Source organism: Lepidochelys kempii, chromosome 2 (genome assembly GCF_965140265.1).
Source record: "Lepidochelys kempii isolate rLepKem1 chromosome 2, rLepKem1.hap2, whole genome shotgun sequence".
In the NCBI taxonomy this organism is placed as follows: Eukaryota; Metazoa; Chordata; order Testudines; family Cheloniidae; genus Lepidochelys; species Lepidochelys kempii.
Window position 1 is genome coordinate 235,860,111 of NC_133257.1, and position 26,073 is coordinate 235,886,183.

The window sequence follows — 26,073 nt, forward strand, 5'->3', positions numbered from 1 at the left end:
TTTTTCAACTTTTGAAAAGTCAACATTTTAGAAAAGGGAAATATTTTCTTTAAAAAAAAATTTCTCCCATTTTTACTACCTCTGATATTGACTCCTGATGTTGGCTTAACCAAAATTGTTTAGTAGAAAATTCATACTGTAAATAATTGAGTTTCCATGAAATTGTGTTAGTCTCTGAGTATTCTAAAATGATCCAGCTCTCCTTCCAAATTAAAAAAAAATTGAAGCCCAAAATTCTGCCCTCTTATGCCCTTGTGAAATATTAAAGGGAGTGCCTGGGTGTACAAGAGGTAGAATTTGGTCCAAGATTTTTAAATATTCCAGCTAAAGGGGAGACATAGCTGTTGTGATATTTTTCAATTCTCCTCTTCTAGCAATTTAAACTGAAGTGTAACAATACAATGAATAGAAGACTATTTCATCTTTTTTCCCTGTCAGAATTATTTTTTGGGGTTTTCAGGAAAATTGTAACACAGAGCTATCTAAGGCTGTGTCACATTTTGATATAAAATATTCATGCAATGAGGATACTCTGTGGCTGTGGAATTAGGAACACTGCAATATTCACAAAATCCAGTAGAATCTAGATTTTGTTCAACTTCAAAGGAAAAATATATTATCTGTAACAAGATGTAACCTATTATAATGAAGAAAAAGAGCTATCAGAGAACTCTTGCCTGCAAAGTATTTCCTGGAACATGAACACTGAAAGATGCATGATATGTCACCATTTATAAACTCTCTTACCCCTTTAATTGCTATTTTGTCCATTGTTAAAGGGGCGAAGATAGTTTACCAGAGCTGCTCATATTGAAAATGTTGATTTTTTTGCACCTTCAGATCCACTTAATCTAAACTAAAAGAAAAGGAGTACTTGTGGCACCTTAGAGACTAACAAATTAATCTAGACTGATTGCTGTTAACATTCTTTTCCTTATCAAAAGAATTAGCAGCTGCTAATTAGCAAACTTGATTTTTTGGTGCCTTTGGACTCTCATTCCCATACCACTTTGATCTTTATTTTTCTCTCTGCTGCATCAACAAGCAGTCTGAATAGCTGTAGGGTGAAGGTGAAATGCAAAGGAAACAATGGATTTGTGACCTTTTTTCCTCTTGTGTTTATTAAAGGGCTGGATGGTTTTTCACAATATATTTATATATCCATTTTCTGTTTATTATTTATTACTTGTATTATAGTAGCACTTAGAGGACTCAGCCGAGGCTGGGGCTCCATCATGCTAGGCTCTGCATACACACATGATAAGAAACGGTTTCTGTCTGCCAAGACAGGCAAAGGGTGGGAGAAAGGCAGTATCATCCCCATTTTACCTATGGGGAACCTGAAGCACAGAGCTATGAAGTGACTTACCCAGGAGTGATTTATGCAGGAATTCTGCGGCAGAGCCTGGAATTTAACCCAGGTATACTGAGTCCCAGTCAAATGCCTTAATCATAAGCCCATCCTCTCTTTGTTTGTGTTTTACATGAGAAATTCTGATATGTGTGTACTGTTTTTTTTTTTCTGGAAGACTGTTTGGACAATGAGAGATTTAGCAGGATCATGAAAGCACTAGTACTAGAAAGTGGAACCTGAGGAGATGAAGAACAGGGATTTTTCATTAGACTGTTCAAAGCCTTGTCTACACTTCAACGTGTTGCTGCTTTAATATATGCTGGCATAGTTAGAGGCAAAACTCCACTACGTGTAGGCACATTTATACCGGTAGAAAAGTGCTCGTAGTGGTATAAGTGCTTATTCTGAATTGGCAAAATGAAATAAACTATGCCTGAATAAATTCTGGTTTAACTGCATCTAGGGGCAGTTAAACAGTGGGGCTCTTATGGGTATCGATTAAAAAAAAAATCACACCTGCTACCAACATAGTTATGTTCATAAAACTTTTTAAGTGTAGGCCAGGCCTAAGACCTCGTTTCTTGTTTTGTTTTTAACACCTCTTTAACTCAATTGCCTGAGCAAGGGTTGGGAAGAAAGATCTAGTTGTTAAACACCCCTCCACCTCTTCAGTTAATGCTGGAGAAAGCTCCCATTGATGTGTAGGTTTTGCTTAAACCATTCATCCCAAAGGTAATATTGTGGAATTGACTGGTTTTTAAGTAGAGGTATATTTTATTTGTATAGGAAACAGGGTTTGTGAAAGGACACAACGTTATGTATGGTATGAAAAGGTTCTGATAGTGGATTTAATGCTGCTTCAATCATTTTGGCAAGGTGGTCCTGATGTTCAGATTCAGTGAAAGGTAATCTTTGTATGATTAGAATTGGAACTCATTTCACTTGTTCTTATTTTCTAGGGCAGAGAATTGAGGGACCTCAGAGGAAGTGTAAGGACTTCCCCTTAAGTGACCCCTACTTAAATAGGTAGAATATTTTTGCTTTTGATGAAAGACTCCTTAGATATTTTTCATTAAACAGTTTTTCTTGTGTAATTCCACTCATTCTGTTACCCCATTATTTCAAATTGGTGTGGATCTTATGTTTAGAGTGATGAATTTTGTACTGGAGAATTTGGCTTCTGCATCTCTGATAGATCAACACGAAGACCCAGCTGTTTGTTTTGTTCTCTTTACTCAGAGAGGTTTAAGGCTTCATCTATTCTTACAAGTGACTGTTGGCTGTGGTACGGGAATTGAAAAAGGATATGTATGGAGCGACACTCCAAAAGTGATGAAAACCGTATGTGCCAGCTGGTCACTTCTGCCCATCAGTTGAATGAGCTTGAGCGTAACTGTCATCATTGCAGTTTTCAGGATCTGAATGGCAAGAAAAAATACAGAGGTGAAATATGACAGGGGAAAATAACTGATAAACATAATGAGAAACTGAAATCAGTACATCGTTCTTGCAAGAAGGGCTATCGTTATAGCTTATTTTGTTTGTTTTGTAGTTGAATATGCATGTGTGTCTATAGGAGTGTGATCATCTGCATTATGTTCTTTCAATTCCTTTCTTCTTTCTCACAGTGCACGCCAATTAAAGGTCTTGGATTTGTTCTTGGAGCTTACAAATGCATTTGCAAGGCTGGATTCTATCATCCCAACATCTTTTCAGTGAACAGCTTTCAGAGTAAGTGCTTTTGCCTGAGTTTTTAAAAAAAAAGAGAAGGAAAAAAAGAGAAATAGCATTAATAATGCAGGACTTCTTTTTATCCTTGTCAGGGTTATACAGTAAATTCCCAATGGCCTGCAACTGTAGGATTATATAATCACTTAAGGAGTTTTAGCCCTTTGGTTTATCATTTGTGATACGATTGAAGATTCTGTAAAACATATCTACTTTAATCATGTTTGACTTGTAAATTAATTTTAAAAATATGAAAAGAAATCTTGCTACCAGGGAATGAAGATTTCTGGCATCAATATTTGTGCACAGACTGTGAAGAAATAAATAAATATTTGTTTTCCCTTGTATTAGTGCAGAGTTGATGCTTTAGTTGCTGCCTCTTTGCATTTTTAATTGTCTTAATATTATCTGAGCTGTATAGGAAAATCCAAGCTATAATTTTGTGCAAAATGGTTATTAGAGATGGTTGGGGCTGAGAAACTGGTCATTTGTGTGATGTGCATAACATGACTTCTACAGGTTTACTGAAAACACATGAGGTGAATGCTTGGTACATTATCCTGTTTTGCCACAGGGGGAGAGACTTGATGAATATCAGGAAAGCTGCTAATCAATTTATATACTGTTTCCCAGAATGCACACTATTTAAATGGTAGTGAGCCCATCATCTCACTTGCATGATGCTAACTGAGGCCTGGTCTACACACAAATTTTGTACTGGTGTACTATTTAAGTTAAGAGAGTAGTTATACCAGTCCAACTCCTAGTTTGAACACATTTATATTGTATATAGGTGCCTTTTACTGGCATGGCATATTCCACTTCCTGTACAGAAATAGCTATATAGATATAAAACACCTTTATACCAGGTATAACTGTGTCCACACGAAGGGATTGTACTACTTTAGCTAAGCTGGTATAGTTAAACTAACAGGACCTTTTGTGTGTAGACAAAGCCTGAAACGGGTTAAGTTTTCCCCTTGTAGTGTCTTAGTCATAGATGCTTAATTGCTTTTATTTCTTTAAAGCTACCAGAAAAAAATAGCTTGATACAAGGGAACCATGGCCTGAATGTGTCACAAGAAGTACCCTAGAGCCATGCCTACACTTAGAAGCTTACAGTGGCATAGCTCAATGAGCGACAGTAGCTAGGTCGGTGGGAGAAGTGTCTGCTGCTGACACAGTACTATGCGCACAAGCACTTATGCTGGAAAAACGTATGTCACTTGGGGGTGTGTGTGTTTTTTTTCACATCCCTGAGCGACTTAAATTTTGCTGACATAAGTGCTAGTGTAGACATGGCCCTAGGAGTCTGAATAAATTTAACCATCTAATACATGCCATTTATACATCTCTCTCAGTGGTTCCTCACAAAGTTACTTAATGAGCCGACTTTGTTACTTATGTTATATCACTTCCTGTCCTCTGGTTATATTTCCCTCCTCCCCCCTTTTTTACAATCTTTAGAGGAGAAACTCGTTCTCGTGTTTTAATTATATCTGAAACCCCTGGGACAAAACACCCAAATTTGTAAGTGATGCACACATGCACCATGGATGGGTTGATTGCATTATTGCATTTGAACTCTCAAGTGAACTGGATGGTAGACTGCAAGACTGCCAGGTTCAAAACATCCAGGTTCTTACTTCGTATTTCTGTTGGTGTACAGGTATGGTGGTATATGTTTACTTGAGTAAAAAGTTACAAGCACTTCAGAAGCAACAGAATAGGGGCCCTTTTTAATGGTAGGAAAGGCTGACATTCCCATGTCTGTTTGAAGCCATCCTACACTTTGTAGGGGTATCCACTGGGTCAGCCTATCAGTGGGTAATTAAATAGGTCAATCCTGATATGGATCCACAAAGAGATCTCAGTCTTGCCTCATTACATTATATCATGTATGTAAGTATGTATGTGGTATAAATAGTTCAGTATGTTGTTCCAAAGTTTGCATGATTATTTTTGTTTCACTGTTTCATTCATTTTTGTTGAGTGCCAGAGTCAAGTGGTAATGAACTGATTTTCTCATTGGGATGGAGACGGGAGCAGACAAAGTACAATTTTGTGATACTTATTTCTCTCTGGGCTTTGCATTAATCTTTTAATGGATTGAGGGTGATGCTTGGTTATTTCTGCTGTGCAGAGTGAGTTGTTATGGAGATCAGGATTTAATTCCTTGAATGTGAATATGCAAAATTAATTCTGTTTTTATAAAAACAAATCCCCAAAACACACCAAAGGGAAGAATGATATATCTAAGAATATCAACAACACTGATCACTAGTACCTGGATATGCTGAAACTTAATGGCCTACCAATTCAGTTCTCCGGGATCACTCTGAACTACCCTGAAACGGCTCTGAATTAACATGATGGAGCTTGAGTTTTGGAATGTTCTCTTTGTAAGAACTACTTTTATTCAGCTAGACTCAGCTCTGTCTGCTAAATCATGTCAAAACTGAACACTGAGAGGCAGATAATGCCCGAAGTAGGGAAGATTATCAAGTGACAGAACAAAAGACATTGATTCAAAGGCAACTTAGCCCTGTAGTATAAAGGCAACAAAAATAAAACAAGGCTCAAGGAGTTACAACACCCATTTGGAGAATGTTAGAGGCGCTAGCTTTAAGATGAATTCCAGGTGTGAATACTGTGGAGTCTGAGTGCTGTTGTGACAGAAACTGTCTGACCTGAAAGTCAGCCAGCATAGATAGGCTTTTAAAGTCTGATGATAAGAGAGATATCTGGGAGAAGTGTAAAAGAAAATGTTCCTAGACCAAAAACATAAAAACTGAGAACCACCAGAGAAGATTCTGAAGGGTCAAGATAAAATTTATAAATAGCAACAGAATTGCATAGTCATTGAGTCTTGAGCTGCCTTAAGTCAAAACATTGACCTGAGTGGTGTGTATGTTAGACTGAAATATTTACAAATGATCTTACTGGAATTCTGCACCACATTAGAATGTGTTTAATGTTGTTGCTACCTGGTCACCCATGGTTACTGATGAATCCAGCAGGACCCTGAAGCTTTGCACTACTTTGACAAAGTGGTGACTGCTGCCTTTGATAGGAGTGGAGACCAGCATCTCAGCTAGTTCTTTGAAACATTTCTCTCTCCTAGTCAGCGTCACTTTGGTCTGACTGAGCCCACTGTTCTTCATCCAAGGGCTGATCTCTTGCAAGCATTGGGATGCTTATGTTTTCAGAAAATGAGATCTTTAGGTGGGTATCATTAACATAGTCCACATCCCGTCCAAGTGATCTCATGTAGACAGTGAAGAAGCAGGAAACAAGATAGATGCCTATCGGGACTCTAGGAGCGAGAGTTTCTGGGGAAAGGGGGAACAGCTGCCCATTACCTCTGAGTCCTACTGGAGAGGACTGATTTGAACCATGATAGCACTAACCTGCCTACTCCAACCAGTCAGCCATACCTTGTGGTTGATGTGTTGAAAGCAGCAGAGGGGCTGAGTCGTACAAGCACTGAGCCACTGACCGTTGTGAGGAGGAAATCATCTAGTAGTGCTAACTAGGGCTGTCTCCATGCCAGGACCCCGGGTGAAGCCCATTTGTAAGAGATCAGAGATGTTGGCAGATGCCATGCATTGCTGGAGCTTGGTGTAGTCACTGTTTTCTCATTGATTTTGCATAGCAATTAGAGGTTGGGTCAGGCTGGTAGTTGGAAAGGTTTTCTACACCCAGTGTTGGATTTAGGAGGATGAGAGGGACCATTCTGCTTTTCCAGTGCAGTTGGCTCGCTCACTTTCTTAAAGGAGGTGTCGCTCATTTGTAAACAGCCTAATTTGAGAGACTGTGTTCAAGAGCCCCGTATGGATTTAAATGATCTCTGAGAGAGGTTAATTCCAGAGAAATTAAAGCAAACACATCTGACACACACATAACTCTGCTTCCATATAAAGTTTGATAAAGGGGAAACTGCCCCCATTTCCTCTTTCCAGCACTGAGAATTAATCAGCAAACACTAACAATAAATGGTCAAATTTTATTTAGTTGTATAATAGTCTTATAGTAGAGAAAACAAAAATTTTAAACATTTCCCCAAGGTTGTTGTGGGATAAAACTTTTATTTTCAGAATGTTCTTTTGATCTCCAAATCTTGCGGAAAATAAATAAATAAATAATATATACGTATATATATAGTGGTCCCCCTTAAAAGCTTTCAAAATTTTGCTTTTGATAACTGATGCCACGATCTTAATTATAAATATAATTCTTTTTTCTGCCTAATTTCCCTTTTTTGTCTGTTGTAATCACTTTGAAACTTTGGTCAGGTTTTGAGCTGCACTGCAGCCCAGAAGGAGTGGGGGTGAAGGTGGCTTTAAGCCAGCTTTGTGCCCTCCCAAATCTAGGCTGCTGCTGTGAGGGCTGGTTTGGGCCCTGGAGTAACTTAGACAGGCCTGGAGAGCTGCCTATGTTAAAACAGCATGTCCCCAGCTACCTTGAATCTTTACAGGACTACCTGCAGAGGTGGAGAAAGTGACTAGGGGCAGAGGCTATTCTAGATTTGATACTGACAGACAGAATCTAGTTGAGAATTTGAAGGTGGAAGGCAGCTTGAGTGAACATGATCATGAAATGATAGATTTCTTGATTCTAAGGAATAGTGGGAGGGAAAACAGCAGAATAAAGGCAATGGACTTCAAGAAGGCAGATGTTAGCAAACTCAGAGAATTGGTAGGTTAAGATCCTGTGGGAAGCAAGTCTAAAGGAAAAGAGAGTTCAGGAGAGTTGGCAGTTTTTTAAAGAGACATTTTTAAGAGCACAAGAGCAAATTATCCCAATGCACAGGAAAGATAGGAAATATGGTAAGAGATTACTCTGGCTTAACCAAGGGCTCTGCAATGACCTGAAACTCAAAAAAGAGGCCACACAAAAAGAGGAAAGTAGGTCAATTTATGAAGAATGGATAGAAAAACCCCCAACACAAACATGTAGGAACAAAATTACAAAGGCCAAGACAAAAAAAAATAGATTAAACTAGCGAGGGACATATAGGATAAGAAGAAAACATTTTACAAATACATCAGGAACAAGGGGAGAACCGACGATAGGATAGACCCATTATTCAATGAGGAGGGAAAGACAATAATAGAAAATGCAGCAACACCTGAAATGTTAAATGTCTGTTTTGTTTCAGTTTTCACCAAAAAAAGTTAGCAGTGATTGAACGACTAACATAGTGAACATCAATGTAAATGGGGTAGGATCTGAGGCCAAAATAGGAAAAGAACAAGTTAAGTTAACAAGTTAAGAATTACTTAGACAAGTTAGGTATCTTCAGGTCAACAGGGCCTGACAAAATACTTGCAAGACTACTTAAGGAACTGGTTGAAGAGATCTCTGAACCATGAGTGATTGTCTTTGAGAACTCCTGCAGGGTGGGAGAGATCCCAGAGAACTGGAAAAGGGCAAATATAGAACCTACCTAAAAGGGGGAATAGGTACAATCCAAGAGATTATAGACCAGTCATTTTAACTTTGGTACCCAGGAAAATAATGGAGCAAATAATCAAACAATCAATTTGTAAGCCCCTAGAAAAAAATAAAGTGATATGGATTTGTCAAGAACAAATCATGTCAAGTCAAACAAATATCCTCCTTTGACAGGGTAACAAACCCTGTGGATGGGGTGAGCAGTAGATTTGATACATCTTGACATAAGCAAGGTTTTTGATACTGTCTCACATGACCTTCTCATAAACAAACTAAAGAAATATAGCATAGACAAACCTGCTATAAGGTAGTGCACAACTGGTTGGAAAACCATACTCAGAGAGTGATTATCACTGGTTCATAGAATCTCAGGGTTAGAAGGGACCTCAGGAAGTCATCTAGTCCAACCCCCTGCTCAAAGCAGGGCCAATCCCCAATTTTTGGCTTAGATCCCTAAATGGCCCCCACAGGGATTGAACTCACAACCCTGGGTTTAGCAGGCCAATGCTCAGACCACTGAGCTATCCCTTCCCCAGGATTGGGAGGGCACAATCAGGCTGGAAGGGCGTATCAAGTGGGGTCAGTGAGGAATCTGTCTTGGGTCCATTTTTGTTCAAGATCTTCATAAATCATTTGGACAATGGCATAGAGAGTACACTTACAAAGTTTGCAGATGATACCAAACTATGAGGAATTGCAAGCACTTTGGAGAACAGAATTAGTATTCAAAATGATCTTGACAAATTGGAGAAATAGTCTGAAATAAATAGGATGAAGTTCAACAAGGACGAATGCAAAGTATTACATTTAGAAAAGAATGCCCAATGGCATAAATACAAAATGGGAAATGACTGCCTAGGAAGGAGTACTGCAGAAAAGGATATGGGCATTATAGGGGATCACAAACTAAATATGAGTCAACAGTGTAATTCTGTTGCAAAAAAAGTGATCATTCAGGGATGTATTATCAGGAGTGTTGTAAGCAAAGACATGAGAAGTAATTCTTCTGTTCTACTCAACACTGATAAGGCCTCAACTGGAGTATTGTGTCCAGTTTTGCATACCACACTTCAGGAAAGATGTGGACAAGTTGGAGAAAGTCCAGAGGAGAGCAACAAAAATGATTAAAGGTCTAGAAAACACGACCTATGAGAAAAGACTGAAAATATTGGTTTGTTTAGTCTGGAGAAGAGAAGATTGAGAAGGGGATGTAACAGTCTTCCAGTACATAAGAGGTTATCATAAAGAGGAGGATGATAAATTGTTCTCCTTAACCACTGAGGACAGGACAAGAAATAATGGACTTAAATTGCAGCAAAGGAGATTTAGGTTAGATATTAGGAAAAACTTTGTAACTATAAGGGCAGTTTAGCACTAGAACAAATTACCTAGGAAGATTGTGGAATCTTTGTCACTGGAGGTTTTTAGAAACAGGTTCGACAAACCCTGTGTCAGGGATGGTCTAAATCAATGTTAGGCAGCCTGTGGCCCATGCTGCTTCCCACAGCTCCCATTGGCCAGGAACGGTGAACCACTGGGAGCTGTGGGCAGCTGTGCCTGTGGATGGTCAATGTAAACAAACTGTCTTGCCCGCCAGTGGATTACCTTGATGGGTCGCAGGTTGCCCATCACTGGTCTAAATAATACTTAGTCCTGTCTTGTTGCAGGGGGCTGGACTAGATAACCTATTAAGGTCCCTTCCAGTCCTATGATTCTATGCTGGGGGTCTGTCTACTGCACCCTAGGGTTGCCAATTTTGGTTGGATGTATTCCTGGAGACTCTAGGAGAATCCTGGAGGGTTGGCAACCTTACTCCACCCCCTATATTCACCTCATGCTGACATGTCCCTTATGTTAGTGTTTCTGGCAGGGGACTTGTAGAGCAGAGTAAGATACATTGAGGGAATTCTCCCTGGCTGGTTCCAGAGCTCTAATGCCTCTCCTATGTTACTGCAGCAGCAGAAAAGGACTACAGCAGATGGGAGAATCCCAGAATCTTACTCTTATATCTAAATTTAAGTCCTGATTCTGCAATAGATTTCACACAGGCAGACCCTGCTCACACCTGTGAAGAGTCTCGTCAACTTCAGTGAGAGTCAGTGTGAGCATAAAATTAAGTGTATGTGTATGTCTTTCCCAGGTTTAGGGCTGTAGACGGCAAACTCACATGTGCACCTCCCACTCGCATGTGCACATACAGCGATAAGCATGGGGAAACATGCATTTGTGTGACAAAGAATGAAATATAATCAAATTCCCCCAAAATATCTAGTAACATGCAACAAAATTTGATGTAAATGTGTGCATTTTATTGCTTCCCTGGGTACTCTTAGTATTCAATATTCATCTGCTGCAGGGACAAATAATGCTGTTCGTTCTAGATGATGGTACTTAGACAAGGTCCTTGATCTCTAGTGGGGCAGTGAGTGACCATCTTCAATAAATAAACTATACAGGAAGGCTAAAATGAGAAAATTAAAGTAGGACTCACTTAAATTAGAAGTACATTGACCATCAATAGTCCTTGGTTTCAGGCGTTAATCTTGACAGGCCAAAAATAAAAACAGAGTAGAAAGATGATTCTAGAATAAGTGCTGATATACAGCCATTTCGTGTAGTCTGTCATCTGAGTTCTGAGTTATTTCAGGACTGACTTTTCATTTCTGCATTTGCCTTAGTTAGCCTTCTACTGTATTCTCATTGTTGTTTAATGTTAGTATTTATAATACACTGAAATGAGGGCAGCGTGCTCAGTGCTGTAAACATCACCAATGAGGCAAAGAAAACTTCAGAAACCTTACAAAACATTTCCTTAATCTGTTTTATTGTTTTATATGCTGTGGGGATTTTAAAAGTCTATTTCTTTGTGTCCTCTGAATTGGCTTCATTGCTGGGATCTTCAGTTCTCCCAAGTGGTTTGATGCCAGTCATAACTCATTTATGTGCTGATTACCAGTCAGGTTTCATGTAATTTACTGAGGTTTTTCTGGATTCCGAGCAGGCACCAAGTTTAACTATTTTAGGATTCGCACTTTCCAGATGTGTTGGCCAAATACCGATTGGATAATTACATTTCACATAACAACAAGAATAGGAAATGTTTTACATGCTGAGATACAAAGAAGAAGAAAAATCATTAATTCTAGCTGAAGACCTGCTGTAGAGCAATTGGTGAATATTTCTGTGATGATCCTGGTAATACCTAGATTTCAGGACTAAACCTAGATTGTCAGTGAGCTAATAATGATTCACAATAGAGTAATTGACAGAGAAATACTTTGCAAATCACTGCCGAGGCTATTTATTTTCCCTTATGTGTTTATCTAGATAATGAAGAGTCCTCCAGACATTGGTTGAAAAACTTCTGAGTGCCTAGGACCTTGTTCTAAGGTCTCCAAAATGTGTGCTGTATCTTTCTTTTTTCAGTACGTTAGGATGGAGCGTACTCTTTTCTGAGGTTTTAAAATATTTTTGAAAATTATTAAAGGTAGCTCTGGTAGTGATGCCTGTTGTTAAGATTGCCCAAGACTTCCCATTGTAAGACTGTGTTTTCAGGTTTATAACTTTGCCAAACTTTAATTACTTGGCCTGAAATTTCCTATGGTGGGAGTCTGCCTCAGGTTGAATTGAGGAAAAACTGCGATGAGATCATGTAACTGAAGACGACATATGCACAAAGGGGCTGAATTAAGATTGTACACACAGTGGCATTTCCTAACTTTTATGTGCTTGATGTTGCAACATTACTGTTCTTTTAATGTCTGTGTGTGTGTGTGTGTGTGTGTGCGCTAAGTACTTTAGACATATGACAGGTCCTTATTCTAAAGAGCTTACAGCTGATGGGCCAGCTTTGGCCTTAGGAAGACACATTATTCCCACACCACTTTCTATTTGTGAATACATGGAAGTATGCATCTGTTCATTCTCTCTCTCTCTCTCTCTCTCTCTCTCTCTGTATTTATTAATATATGTATCTAAATATATATTCCTATGTATGTATAGGTACCTGTGTGTGTTTTGGTTTGTGTAGATATCTATTTGTATGTGAAAATACTCATTATTAATAATATTTTGGTAGTAAATCAATAAAAATAAATACACTTTTGTTCCTCCTTCACTCTACTTTGTCTTTTCTTTTTTTTTTTTATTGTGTACAGTAACCGGGAGCCTTTTCCTCATACTTTCAGTTTTCATTAGGATTTTTCTTCCCCTGAAGATTAATTTTTTAAAATTTCTTTATTTTTATTTCCCCCTTTCTAAGACCAACCTTATTCATCTCTTCAAGACTTCTATACTGATGCTGCCATTTTAAGCTTCTTATTTATCCTTTTAATATTCACACATTCTCTCAATAAATCTTTCATATTCATTTCTATGCCTTCTCCCTTTCCTTTCAGCTAAACTTTTCTTTTCCCTTCACTCAATTTATTCTTCCTTTCCACTGTCCCTTTAGTCTTTTCCTTCTCTGTGGCCCTTCCTTATTCTCTCTTTATTTCTAACTCTTTCAGCACTTTCTATCTTCTTGGTCCTGTGCACGTTGATGTGAAAGGCAAAACTCCAGTTGACTTAAATAGAGCAGGATCTGGCTCCCAGTCATTGCCTACTCACTGAACTGTTTTCTTTTCTTAGCAGTCCCCAGCCAGTGCCACTTTTGGGCAGAAAAGTCTCCTGCTGAAGCCATGTTTGGGCCCAGAATGTTGCCGTAACAGCACAAGAGTGTGGCACAGGGAGTCCCATTCCTGCCAGTGCTGCAGTGAAGTGTTCCTGTTTCATGCATCACTTGAGCTGCCCTCAGTTTGAGTGGATGTTGCATCCCTCAAGTGGGTGAACAATTGGTCAGAGGATAGAAGGTGGAACTCTTCATTTTTGCACATATGCAGAGGGAAATGTTGCCGTCTTGCAGTGCTTCAGGTCATGTAACCTCGGGGATAGGTTGGGTTTAAACTCCCCACCCAACAAATCTCTTGTTCAATGGCAGCCATGACAATAAACAGGAACGTCTGTTAGAGAGACTGTGTGTATGCATATAAAAGTGGCAATGTTTTGTGATTGTTGATAATGGGAAACTTTATGTCAAATTTTTGAAAAATTTCAGCTAGGCCCAGTATATATCATCTGCAGATTAACTGTAAGGAAGAATCTTTCTTAAGTCAAAAGATACTCATCACATAATTACTCAAAGCCAGCAGTGCCTTAGATGCATATTAATGACCTTTCTTTAAAGACAACTGGAACCATTTCACCAGATATGGCTAAACCAAGGTTTGCTGTTGCACTATAAAGCCATATCCTTGGGATATTTGCTGCAACATGCAACTGTTTATCAGCTGTTATCTCTATAACATGTGACATGCATAGACATAAAAAAAGCTTCCAAGAAAAACTTACAAAAATAAATGCTTGAGAACATGGATTAAAATATATTTTTGACAATTTGTCAAAGTTAAAAATTTAAGAAAAAATTATAATACTTTGTTTTTACATCATGCAAAACTTTTAATCCATAGCCAATATCTGTTGTAAATAAAAATGTAAATTTCTTAATTCTGGTAAATGTGTAAATGCTGTTTTTTCAGCATTTACAATATTAAAATATTTTATTGTTATTTATATAGTGACCACAATACAGAATACATTAAAGAAGGGCTTGCTTGTAAACCAGAACTGTGAGGATTAAAGAGATGATCAAGTGACTGAGAAGAAGGGAGAGACTTCTAGCTAGATGGGTAGAACAAGTGAAAGGTGACCCCCATGTATGGAAAATAAGAAGGAAACAGATGAGAGCTTGGAGAATAGGTGGACATGAGGTCAGAGGCAGGGTGAGCTAGCTCATAGCAAACTCTGAAAACCAATAGTGTACTATTAATTTGGATGTGAGGATGGATGGGATGTAGGAAAAATGATAGAGGAGAGGAGTGATGTGGATCTGCTGGTTCTTCATTGGTCTATCAGAAGCTCAGTAAATAGAGATTTAGTCTTTTGCCTCACTCTGACCCTAATGCTGTCAGAGCTCCCAGAATGCTGATAGGCAGAATTACATATATGGGACATGTGGAAAAGAAGAGAAATTCTGGGGTTCAGAAAGTCTGCCAGATTAATGGACTTTGGAACAAAATTAAAGTCGATGCTCAATTTGGTGGCAATGACTTCTCATTCCTCTTGGGTAGCTAATAATTGTGAGATCACTTTTTTGGGATTCTGCAGCTGACCCAAGTTTGGTTGTTTCTAGCTTCCCTTCTCTCACCCCATGGGAACTTCTGCCTCCCACCTCTTTCTTCTCTCTGGGTCAGAGAGAGACTACAGCTCCTCTTGATATCCTGGTTGGAGCTAATAAAATCCACTTGTCTGCATGAGTCACTAGTACTCTGCATTTCTTCAGGGCTTTAGTACCTGCATTTAGGATGAGGCTCCACAGAGAAGTCCCATGTTCCTATATGGGTTCCTGGACACTGCCAACCCATTACATTCTTACTATGAAAAGTGAGAGATTACCTAGGGTAGCCCTTACACTAAATGTAGGGAATATTGCAAATCAGGGCTATCAATTAATCACAGTTAACTCACGTGATTAACTAAAAAAATTAATTGTGCTTAAAAAAATTAATCACAGTTTAAATTGCACTGTTAAACAATAGAATACCAATTGAAATTTATTAAATATTTTTGATGTTTTTCTACATTTTCAAATATATTGATTTCAATTACAACACAGAATACAAAGTATACAATGCTCACTTTCTTATTATTTTTATTACAGATATTTGCACTGTAAAAGTGATAAACAAAAGAAATAGTATTTTTCAGTTCAGCTCATACAAGTACTGTAATGCAAACTCTTTATCGTGAAAATGCAATTTACAAATGTAGATTTTTTTTTTGCAATTACATAACTGCACTCAAAACCAAAACAATCTCAGTCCTACTTCTTGTTCAGCCAATTGCTTAGACAAACAAGTTTGTTTACATTTACAGGAGATAATTACATTGTCACCTGAAAGTGAGAACAGACATTCACATGGCAATTTTGTAACCAGCAAGTTATTTACTGGCCAGATACGCTAAACATTTGTATGCCCCTTCATGATTTGACCACCGTTTCAGAAGATATGCTTCCATGCTGATGACGCTGGTTAAAAAATAATACATTAATTAAATTTGTGACTGAACACCTTGAGGGAGAATTGCATGTCTCATTCTCTGTTTTACCTGCATTCTGCCATATATTTCATGAAGTGCCTTTCAAATCTGAGATGGATGAGGTGTGGAGCATGCTTTCAGAAGACTTAAAAGAACAACACTCTGATGTGGAAACTACAAAACCCGAACCACCAAAAAGGAAAATCAACCTTTTGCTGGTGGCATCTTACTCAGATGATGAAAATGAACATGTGTCTGTCTGCACTGCTTTAGATCATTGGTGAGCAGAACCCATCATCAGCATGGACGCAAGCCCTTTGGAATGGTAGGTAAAGCAGGTTGGGACATATGCATCTTTAGTGCATCTGGCACGTAAATACCTTGAGATGCCAGCTACAACAGTGCTATGCAAATGCCGGTTCTCACTTTCAGGTGACATTGTAAACAAGAAGCCGGCAGCATTATCTCCTGAAAATGTAAACAAACTTGTTTGAGTGACTGGCTGAACAAGAAGTAGGACTGAGTGGACTTGTAAGCTCTAAAGCTTTATATTGTTTTATTTTTGAGTGCAATTTTTTTTACATAATTTTACATTTGTAAGTTCAACTTCCATGATAAAGATATTGCACTACAATACTTGTATTAGGTGAATTGAAAAATAATATTTCTTTTGTTTTTTACAGTGCAAATATTTATAATCAAATAAGATAAAGTGAGCACTGTACACTTTGTATTCTGTGTTTTAATTGAAATCAATTTATTTGAAAATGTAGAAAACATCCAAAACTATTTAAATGGTATTCCATTGTTTAACAGCACGGTTAATTTTTTAAATCACGCTATTAATCACAATTAAATTTTTTAATCACTTGATAGCCTTATTGCAAATACCAGAATATTATGGAAATGTTATTGAGTTGCAGAGGTAAAACTCTGATTAAGACAATAGGATGAGACCCATAACATATGCATTCTGTGCTCACCTCCTACAGACTTAGCCTGTCTGTGCACACGCTCTCACACACCTGAAAACAAGAGGAGAGAATTATCCTTACAACAGTTAAGATAAAATAAATCTATATGGCTAGTAAAGAATTTCGTTCCAAAGGTTCCAAGAGTTCTTTACTAGCCACACATACACACACACACACACACACACTCACCCCACTGGGATGAAGAGCAGGAACCAACAGATGCAAGTCGTACTGCATACATTGCTGCAGGAGGGTAATTTTGATGGAAGATACTGGAGCAATTCCCAGCACTTGTGAAAAGTGATGAAAGGTGTCACATTTATTTTGACACTAAATTGCTTGGAGCTTGCATCAAATTTTCCAAAAGTTATTTATGGAAGCCCTAAATCCTACCTAGAGTTTGTATATAGCACTTCCAGCAAGTTCGGTTTACTATTTTTATTTCTTTACATCTCTCTTTTTTCTTTCTACTTTGCTCCATTTAATTCTGAATTATCTGCAATGCCAGCGCCTGCCTGTGTCTGTACCTATCACACAGAGGTTTGCTGATAGATCCCTTAAATTCTTCCTCCTAACTCATGCACTTCCCAACTTGCCACTATGCCACTAACAAATTTTGCAGAAGTTCACTTGGTTTCTTCAACTGTTATATACTAAGGGTGCATCTCACTGCAGGATTCTTTCAGTGGTGTATAGTATACATACCCATATAGCCCCCTAGCATGGATATAAACAGCAGTGTAAACAGTGAGGCATGGATTAAGCCAGCACAGTAAAGATACACCTGAAGGGTATGAGTATGTGCCTGAAGTATATATACTTCGACTTCTCTACTGGCCAAGCTGTGCCCCCTGTTTACACTGCTGTTTTTAGCACAGTGGTGTCCCACTGTTTCTTGCTGCTGGAGCCCTTCCCACCACAGCAAAAGGCTCTGGCAATGGGGGAAGGCTCCGACAGCTCCCTGTGTCTGGAACCCTTCCCTGCCACAGCGAAAGCTCTGTCAGTGGCAAAAGGCTTTGGGAGGGGAGGCAGGAGGGAAAAGGCTGAGCCTTTCCCCACTGCCTCCCCTCTGCCAGAGCCTTTCACGGACACATGTCCATGGTGTGGACACAGTGTGTTTTTCACTGTGGCGTGCAGCCATAGTTATGCTACATGCCCCTGAAAGCGATGTGTAATGTAGACATAAGGTTTGAAATTTGTGCAAATTGTTTCTGTGAACATTTTATTTTTTTCCCTGTAGGAGTGTCAAAATAAAAAAAATTAAAAATACTGTTTGTGGCCCATGTCAACAGATTGTATATAGATCAGGAGCTCTCATCCTGGGGATTGCAAACAGGTGTCTTTGGGTCATGACCTACATACCCTGGCTATATTGCTAAATTTTCAGGTGGAGGGGGCGAGTATCCCAGCAAGAATCCAGCTGAATAGAAGGACATTTGAGAGGGTTTCATGGTGTGGAAAGGGAGATCACAGTATGGAAAAAAACTGAGACTCACTGATTTAGATAGACCAGGGGTTCTCAAACTGGGATTCGGGACCCCTGAGGGGGTCGCAAAGTTATTACATGGTGGGTCGCGAGCTGTCAGCCTCCATCCCAAACCCTGCTTTGCGTCCAGCATTTATAATAGAGTTAAATATATAAAAAAGTGTTTTTAATTTATAAGGGCAGGATGCACTCAGAGGCTTACTATGTGAAAGGGGTCACCAGTACAAAAGTTTGAGAACCACTGAGAGAGACAAAATGTTAACATACTTACAAGACTTCCTGCTCATATGGTTTGTGTTTGTAAATGAAAACTAGGTACAGTACCCAAGAACAAGTTCCACTTTGGGTAAGGAACTGAGTAATCATCCAATACGGTGCTGAACAATTGTTAATTAAATAGGGTTTTATCTAATTTGAAGGTAATTAACTCCATAGATAACATCTTTATGGAATTAAGGAACAATAAAAAGTCAGTTCAGAGTCTGTACTCTGAGTGTTAAGTAGCTAGCAGGGTCTGGTCTTCATGTCTCAGTAAATATAAAATTTCTTTTCCCCATGCTCCAGGCCTTTGATGTAATAAATTCTGTCATTCACCAACTGCCTTCACAGAACTAACTTTACAATCTGAGCCCATTTTAAGAATAATGGGAAAACATTTGGCATGTGAGGTTGCTCTCCTCTGATTTCTAAACTGGACTGCATTTCCCAGGTGAAGCGACCTGAACAATCCCTGCTAGCTGTACTGTAAATTAGTGAGAGAGGAAAATGGGGAGTGGGAGAAAGGTCAACAGAGAAGTGTTTTGCTCCTGTATGTGTGAACTGCCTGTGCAACGGAATTAAAGGTGGTTTACTTCCCCCATTTGATACTTTCAGGAAAAGATACAGATAATCACTTCTCCAGAGGCGAGATGTCTGAGGAAGTCTACACCTGCCTACCCTGCAGGGAAGGATGTTCTTACTGCACAGATGATACTCCCTGCTATGCACAGGAGGACAAGTATTTACGGCTTGCTATCATCTCATTTCAAACGCTCTGTATGCTGTTGGACTTCATAAGCATGCTGGTAGTCTACCATTTTCGCAAGGCAAAGGTAATCATAGGCATGTTTTCTTTTAACCTTCATGCCTGTTATATGTTGCAGACACATTTGTTTTAAATTAAATGATCTCAATTTGAATGATTAACTTCTTAACCAAGCAACTCTAATATATTTTACATAGGCCAAGATTTTCAGGCATGCCCAAATCCATTTTTAGGTGCCTGAATAAGTGGCCTGATCTTCAGAAGTGCTGTGTACCCAGCTAATTTCAGTGAGAGCTGTCAGATGCTCAGCAGTTTTGAAAATCAGGCTATTTATTTAGGCACCTAACTTGAGGAACCTATGTTTGAAAATCTCAGACTGAATGTATTTGAATCCTGTTAGGAAGGACAGATGTTTTAAATCTGCTGACAGCCCACATGGTTGAGGATTTCTTGAATCAGAAATGTGTCCAAAATGCTGATAGTTAATGAAAGTTTTAATTGGGTGCCTTTGGGTAAAGTTTTGGTTTAAAAAAAACAAAAAAAAGGGCACATGTCCCAGCAACTTGTAGGCTGTCTCTGGCATTGCTACAGTTTCATCTTATATGCTGCTCTGATAAACTTGCCACGTTCACCTTATTGCAAACATTTCCGCATATAATATTCCTGTTGTTCGCAGCACTCTCTTGAGAACTTCCAGTTTACTCAAAAACGAATAGAAGCTTGCACATATTTACTAGCTAGTTTGGGAAGATCTGCATGTGCATACAGCATACCACACTATTGAAATTAATAACTTCAGCCACTGTCCAGAAACAGGTTTCCATGTTGGCTTTCCTGCACAGCGATTGTCCAGTCTACTGAATCTCAGTTACAGTGGCAGAAAAGTGTGTGTCACGTTCTTCAAGACGACTACCTCAGTATCCTGGCAGGAAATCTCAGAATAAGCTGCAAAACTCTTTTTCTCTCTCTCTCTCTCTTTTTTTTCTTCTTCTGTCTCTGACAGAGTCTTGGCTGAAATTTTACATTTTTACGGAAATATTACTGAAATTGTATAGATTGATTCAGACAACAGACTTGATTGAATTTATAAAGTTTCTCTTAATGAAAAAAGTTTGTTGGAGGCATCTGTTTAGTTGCCTAATATAAATTTAGCAGAATAACTCCATTCCAATTCTATGAGGTTTTACCCTTTATGGTAATAATATAGTCTTCTAATGGTTGTGTTAAATAGATAATATCATTAAGAGAAAATATCAAGAGAAGCATTCTTTGTTAATTTAAATCAGATTCCAAGCCTGAAGTGGAGTGAACCAAATAGTTTGCTTCTCATTCAGTTAACATTAGTGTGCTTTGACTTTTTTTTTTCTCCTTTCATTGAAACCTACATTAGGTTTTATAATCCTAATAAAGAGGAGGATGACACTTAGTATTGTGGCTATTTTTAACTCTTTCACATAATACTGACCAGGTATATATGTGTGTATATACTATTGTAAAACAAATAATAAATGCGTCTACTTTATTACATATATTATAGACTTTTTTGTGGGGAGTGGGAATTTCCCACTTTCACTATCATTGGTAGTAGTGAAGCTGCATCCATGGCAGTGTAGTAAATGATTGTCATTTTCTCAAAAAGTCAAGTGTATACACAACCCCAGACAGGACCTGAATTTTTAATATTAAAAACCCAACCAGCATATCCTGTCCTTTCCACTTCTAAAATTCCTGTCCAGCTTTCTTTATACATCCTAAGGAGGCAGAAAAGGGAACAAGCCCAGTTTTTCCAGATTTGTAGGCTACCTTTAAGGCCTGAATAAATGAGTGTTTCAGAAGTCAGACATGGGACAAAATAGACATTTTCCCCAGACAGAGAGTTGTCTTTGCAACATTCCTTTTTCATTAAATTAGATGAAGACAGATTCAGTTATAGTTTTCCTGGCTTAAGAAATGTTGATTTTGCTCAAAATAAATTTCTTACAAGGGAAAAAAATCTAAATAAAGCAGCAATGAATTGGTGAACAATCTTTTCCTTTTTGAGCAGTGTTTTCAACTAGTAGAAATTGAAAAATTATATCCCACTCCTTCTCCTGTCACTTAGCTGAATTTTCTCTTGGATTCCTTTTGTGTCCTTTATCTTGTTGGTACAGCATGATTTTTGGGGGGTGGGGGAGAATCTTGTGTAATTAACGTGAAGTGAGGCGCTCTATGACCGGGCAAACATACTGAGAACAATGATAATTTGCATAAGAAAGCTGTCTGTTACATTGGGTAATGACAGAAAATTGGAATGAAAGAATGGAGCTGGTAACTGGCCATACATTTTCTCTCAAGAGGAAAAGTCATTAAAATGAAATAAAAGCTATTGGAACATTTAAAATATCTAGACTCTGAGTATAAAATGTATTTAAAAGCAAACAAACTGTATTATATTAGAAGATGTGTGCCTTGTTATGGTTGAGATGTAAAACTGCTCCAATCCATTGAGATGGATCAGTGTGGGAAGGAGAGCCGTTGTGATTCACAAAGGTGTGAATATGAAGGCAGATATTTTAGAAAAAGTAATTTGTTCATGTAAACTTTTAAGGGACTATGTACTGTCACCATTAGAAAATATAGATTTGAAGACCTTTAAAGTTGCACAGTTAGATACTCAGAAGTCAAGAAATGCCAGCTAAGGCCCCAATCCTGCAAAGACTTATGCATGTATTTAATGTTATGCACTATGGCCCTGATTTACCAAAGTATCCATATTTAGCATGTCTTTAGGTGCTTTGTTGAAGTTCTATTTACTGTATTGGGAATTGGGGCTTATGAGTAGTACCACAGAAACCAGCTTAGCTTATTCTCCTGTTATATTTTGTTTTCATTCTTCTTTATACTGCCAAGTTCTGACTGGAAGTGGAAGTGCCTGGCTATCGTCACAAAGGCTGTTTGTGTAGTATTTGCATCCCCATTCAGAGAGATGATGGGCATACCGTATATAAGTTAGGAACGAAGATCACCAGGAGGCATTTAATTCCAATGTACTAAGGTGAACTTTTATAGCAACCATTGCATTAAAAGTGTATTTAAACAATTGTCACTTAACAATAAAATGAAGATTTAAAAATTTTCAAAATTAATCATTGTAAAATAGTAATCACATAACCCTGCAGCCAGGTGGTGTTAACAGTGGTAAAGGCCTGGTGCATTTTTGTCTGAGTCCTTTTTAAATGAACTAAAATGGCTTGAGCCCCCACCTAAAAGCCTTATCCACTCCCAGGTTTAGGAACTGATAGTTTAAATCCTCTTTAAATCCACTGTTGCAGGTGTTTCTTCCCCACTGACAAGCATTCAGAAATCCTTGGGAATATGAAACCACAAATACCTTTTACTGGGGGAGGAGGAGGAAAGAAGATAAACTTCTATTTACATGAAAAATGAAATGAGCAAGACACAAACAACTTATGAGTGATGTGGCTGACTCCACATTCTCAGTAATTAATTGCCAGCTCGTCGGGGGCCCAGAACTCTTACTCACAACACAATCCTAACCTATGCCAAACCTTGCTTACTCATTAATCCAGGTAGACTCTGTGGTGGTCAAGTAAGCACCAGGAAGTGGTTCTCCTGAGCTTGTCCACTGCCATCCAGTGAAGTCTGCACCACCAGGTCCAGCTCCAGTCTGTGGCTGGCAGTTTGATTCTGCAAAGTCATCTTCTCCAGGCCTGCTCGTGCTAGATCCTGGTCCAGTGAAATCAGTCCACTAGCTCTGCTACTGCCAAGTATGCTTGCATAAAGTCAGCTTGGCTGTGGCCTGGCCCTGCCTGTGAAGTCAGCACCATCTGCTCAGCTGCCACCAGATCATGTTCTGTGTTACAGAATTAATTCTAGTATTACCAGGTGCAGTCCCATATAGTCAGCCCCACTGCTGACAGGTCTGGTACAACAAGTCAGCTCCATTCAGTTATCATAATCCCTGGACAGGAAACCCAAACAAAACAAGATCCCAAGACAGATTCTCAGCTGGTGTTAACTGTCATAGCTCTGTCAGTGGAGCTATGACAATTTATGCCAGCTGAGAATCTGTCCCCTTAGAGTTTTCATTTTTGGTTGAATTTGGGCTCATTACAAAATCAGAGTCAACTATCTATCCGCTCAGGATGACCCATGTTCCCCAGGCTATACCTCTAATAATTTCTTCCTGTTACAAATACATTTATATGCACCATTTAATATTATTTCCAACATGAGATGTAAATGACCCTCAAACAATACAACAGAGAACATGCACAGAACTACACTGAGATGGAATCAAAATATACAAGTTAAGCTTGCCAGAGCTACCAATTCCCCTTTCTCCCATATTAGCAACACAGAGCTTCTTGTCCCATATAACAGCTCTGGGGTTCACAGTAGCAATGATTGCATTGCAAGAATTATTAGTTTTCCCAAAGTAAGATAATCCAAGGCCATTTGTGTTCCACGGCTTTAAAGGGATAGGACTGCTAGGATATTGATTAATATCCAAATATAATGAATTTCCTAACTTGCTGACTCCTTAATTGCTAGTGTAATCTAGAGAACAGGGCAGGGCCTGGGTCTCCTTATCTACTCCTGCCACACACACACACACACACATTAGGGATGGGGACAATAACAGGAATACTGGAATTTGCCTTTAACTTACTTTACTTCTGCCTGTCAAAGACAGAAGGGACAGAAGGGGAGGAACCTGCAAAGGGGCAACATCAGAAAGGGGGTTAGAGGAGGCCCAGAGATGAAACTCAAACTCCTGGGACCATTGACCGAAGCTCCTCTAACAGGGCTGGTAGAACTTTGGGTAGGGGCCAGACTCCTTTCAGCCCAGGGAGGGGAAAGACTCGAGTAAGCCAGCTGGAGGACTGGAGTTACAGACGAAGACTGATGGATATAGGTTCCATCCTGGAATCAACTAAGGGAAACAGAGGCAGGGTCTGTGGTGGACTGCTGGGGTTGCTACAGGACTGAGGTCCAGCCTTACATGCACACTCTGCTGCTGCATGTGTGTGTGTACACCAAAGTCTAACATTTCAGTTGAGGTGGAAACTTGGAAGAGGGGAAGAGCTTTTGCATAGATGGAACAGCTGCTTTTGCATGCTGCACTGGTGGTATACACTCGACAATTCCTAAATTATATATTGATTATGTGCAGGGTTAGTTTACTTTGCATAAATTTTCTTCAGCACTGAATTATGAGCATGAACTGAGATTCAAAGTGTACGTTAGAAGAGTTGCATTGTAGTGTGGGTGGATATGTTTAAAAACACTGAGCTTGTTGTCTACAGAACAGGGTAGACAGGGATGGTGTCCCTAGGCTCTGTTTGCCAGAGGCTGGGAATGGGCAACAGGGGATGGATCACTTGACGATTACGTGTTCTGTTCATTCTCTCTGGAGCACTTTGCATTGACCACTGTTGGAAGACAGGATACTGGGCTAGATGGACCTATGGCCGTTCTTATGTTCTTATTCATTTTAGTCAATTGCCCATTTCCTTTGTTTATAAACAGAGCTCACAACAGTGTCCTTTCCCCAATTTCTGTATAGTCACAATATGCCTTTAGGTAGGCTCTTCATTTTAAGCTCTCATATAAGTAATTGCAGGATGCCCTATTAAAAAAGATGTATGTGGACTTAAAATGCCTATATTTGCTGATAGAAGTTAGAGCTGCAGTAATGGTTACTGAAGTTCCAAAAGAAAATCCTTTCACAGCCATGAGTGCAACAACGTGAATATCCTACATTTACTGGATATAGTGTCATTCACTCTTCAAAGCACAGTGTTTACACGAGATATATGAATGATCTAGGGGAATCTAGTGTTCAGAATTTAATCAGGAAAACAAACCCAGCTCTAGTATGGACAATGTAGTTGCCCTGACGAACTAGGACAGTGGTTCTCAGCCAGGGGTAAACATATACCTGGGGGTATGCAAAGGTCTTGCAGGGGGTACTCAACTCATCTAGATCAGTTTTTCTCAACCTGTGGGTTGAGACTCCCAAGTGGGGGCTCCAAGATAGGTTTAGGGGGGGTTGCAAGTGCAGGGCTGATGTTAGGGTTGGAAAGCAGAGCAATTGACTGGTGCCCCATGCCACAGGGGGCCCTGCTAAGCTAAGTTACATGCATCAGCCCTGGGCAGCGAAGCTTGGGCTTCAGCCCTGCCACCCAGGGACTTGGGCATCAGACAAGGCTCACAAGTGAAAAACAGGCTTAAGTATCATACTGAAATGCAAGTACAATATTTATATTCCAATTGATTTATAGTTCTAAGGTAAAAATGAGAAAGTAAGCAATTTTTCAGTAATAGTGTGTGGTGACACTTTTGTATTTTTATTTCTGATTTCTGTAAGCAAGTAGTTTGTAAGTGAGGTCAAACTTGGGGTATGCAAGACAAATCAGATTCCTGAAAGGGATACAGTCTGGAAAGGTTGAGAACCATTGGTCTAGGATATGAAAGAAATAAGGGTCTAGATCAAAAATATGTAAATTGGCTCAAGTTCAGTTATGTGAGAGATGAGAGGTGAGAAGATCAGAGTATTTGGAGGCACTACTAAGATATGTGACCTTACTTTCTATAGAGGGCATCTGTCCTCTGTTTGACAAGGCGGTCCAAAATCTTTGGGTCCTGATGTACTCTTAACTTTTTCATGGGTGCCTAAATACCAATAATAGCAAGAAATTTTTTTAAAACCTTTTGGCTGCCCAGAAGGCTGCATCCTTCTCCTCTTAGATGTTGATCTAGCTGCTTAGTTTTCATTACCTCAGAGCTGGATTACTGCAACATGCTATATCTTGTCCCCACGCTGTCTTGACATCTAGAAACTACAGATGGTTCAATATACAGCATCCTGCCTTCTAAGTGGTATGAACCAATGAGAGCACATAATGCA

At 39.1% G+C, this 26,073-nt stretch overlaps 1 protein-coding gene across 1 annotated transcript in view; it reads left to right on the forward strand.

Moving 5' to 3' along the window:
- The window catches only part of GPR158 (G protein-coupled receptor 158), a 320,809-nt gene that overhangs the window by 144,678 nt on the left and 150,058 nt on the right, over positions 1 to 26,073 (forward strand). Inside the window, exons 3-4 of the mRNA XM_073334275.1 lie at positions 2,983 to 3,085; positions 19,010 to 19,227. Coding sequence (XP_073190376.1) covers positions 2,983 to 3,085; positions 19,010 to 19,227 — 321 coding nt within the window. The remainder of the gene's footprint in view (positions 1 to 2,982; positions 3,086 to 19,009; positions 19,228 to 26,073) is intronic.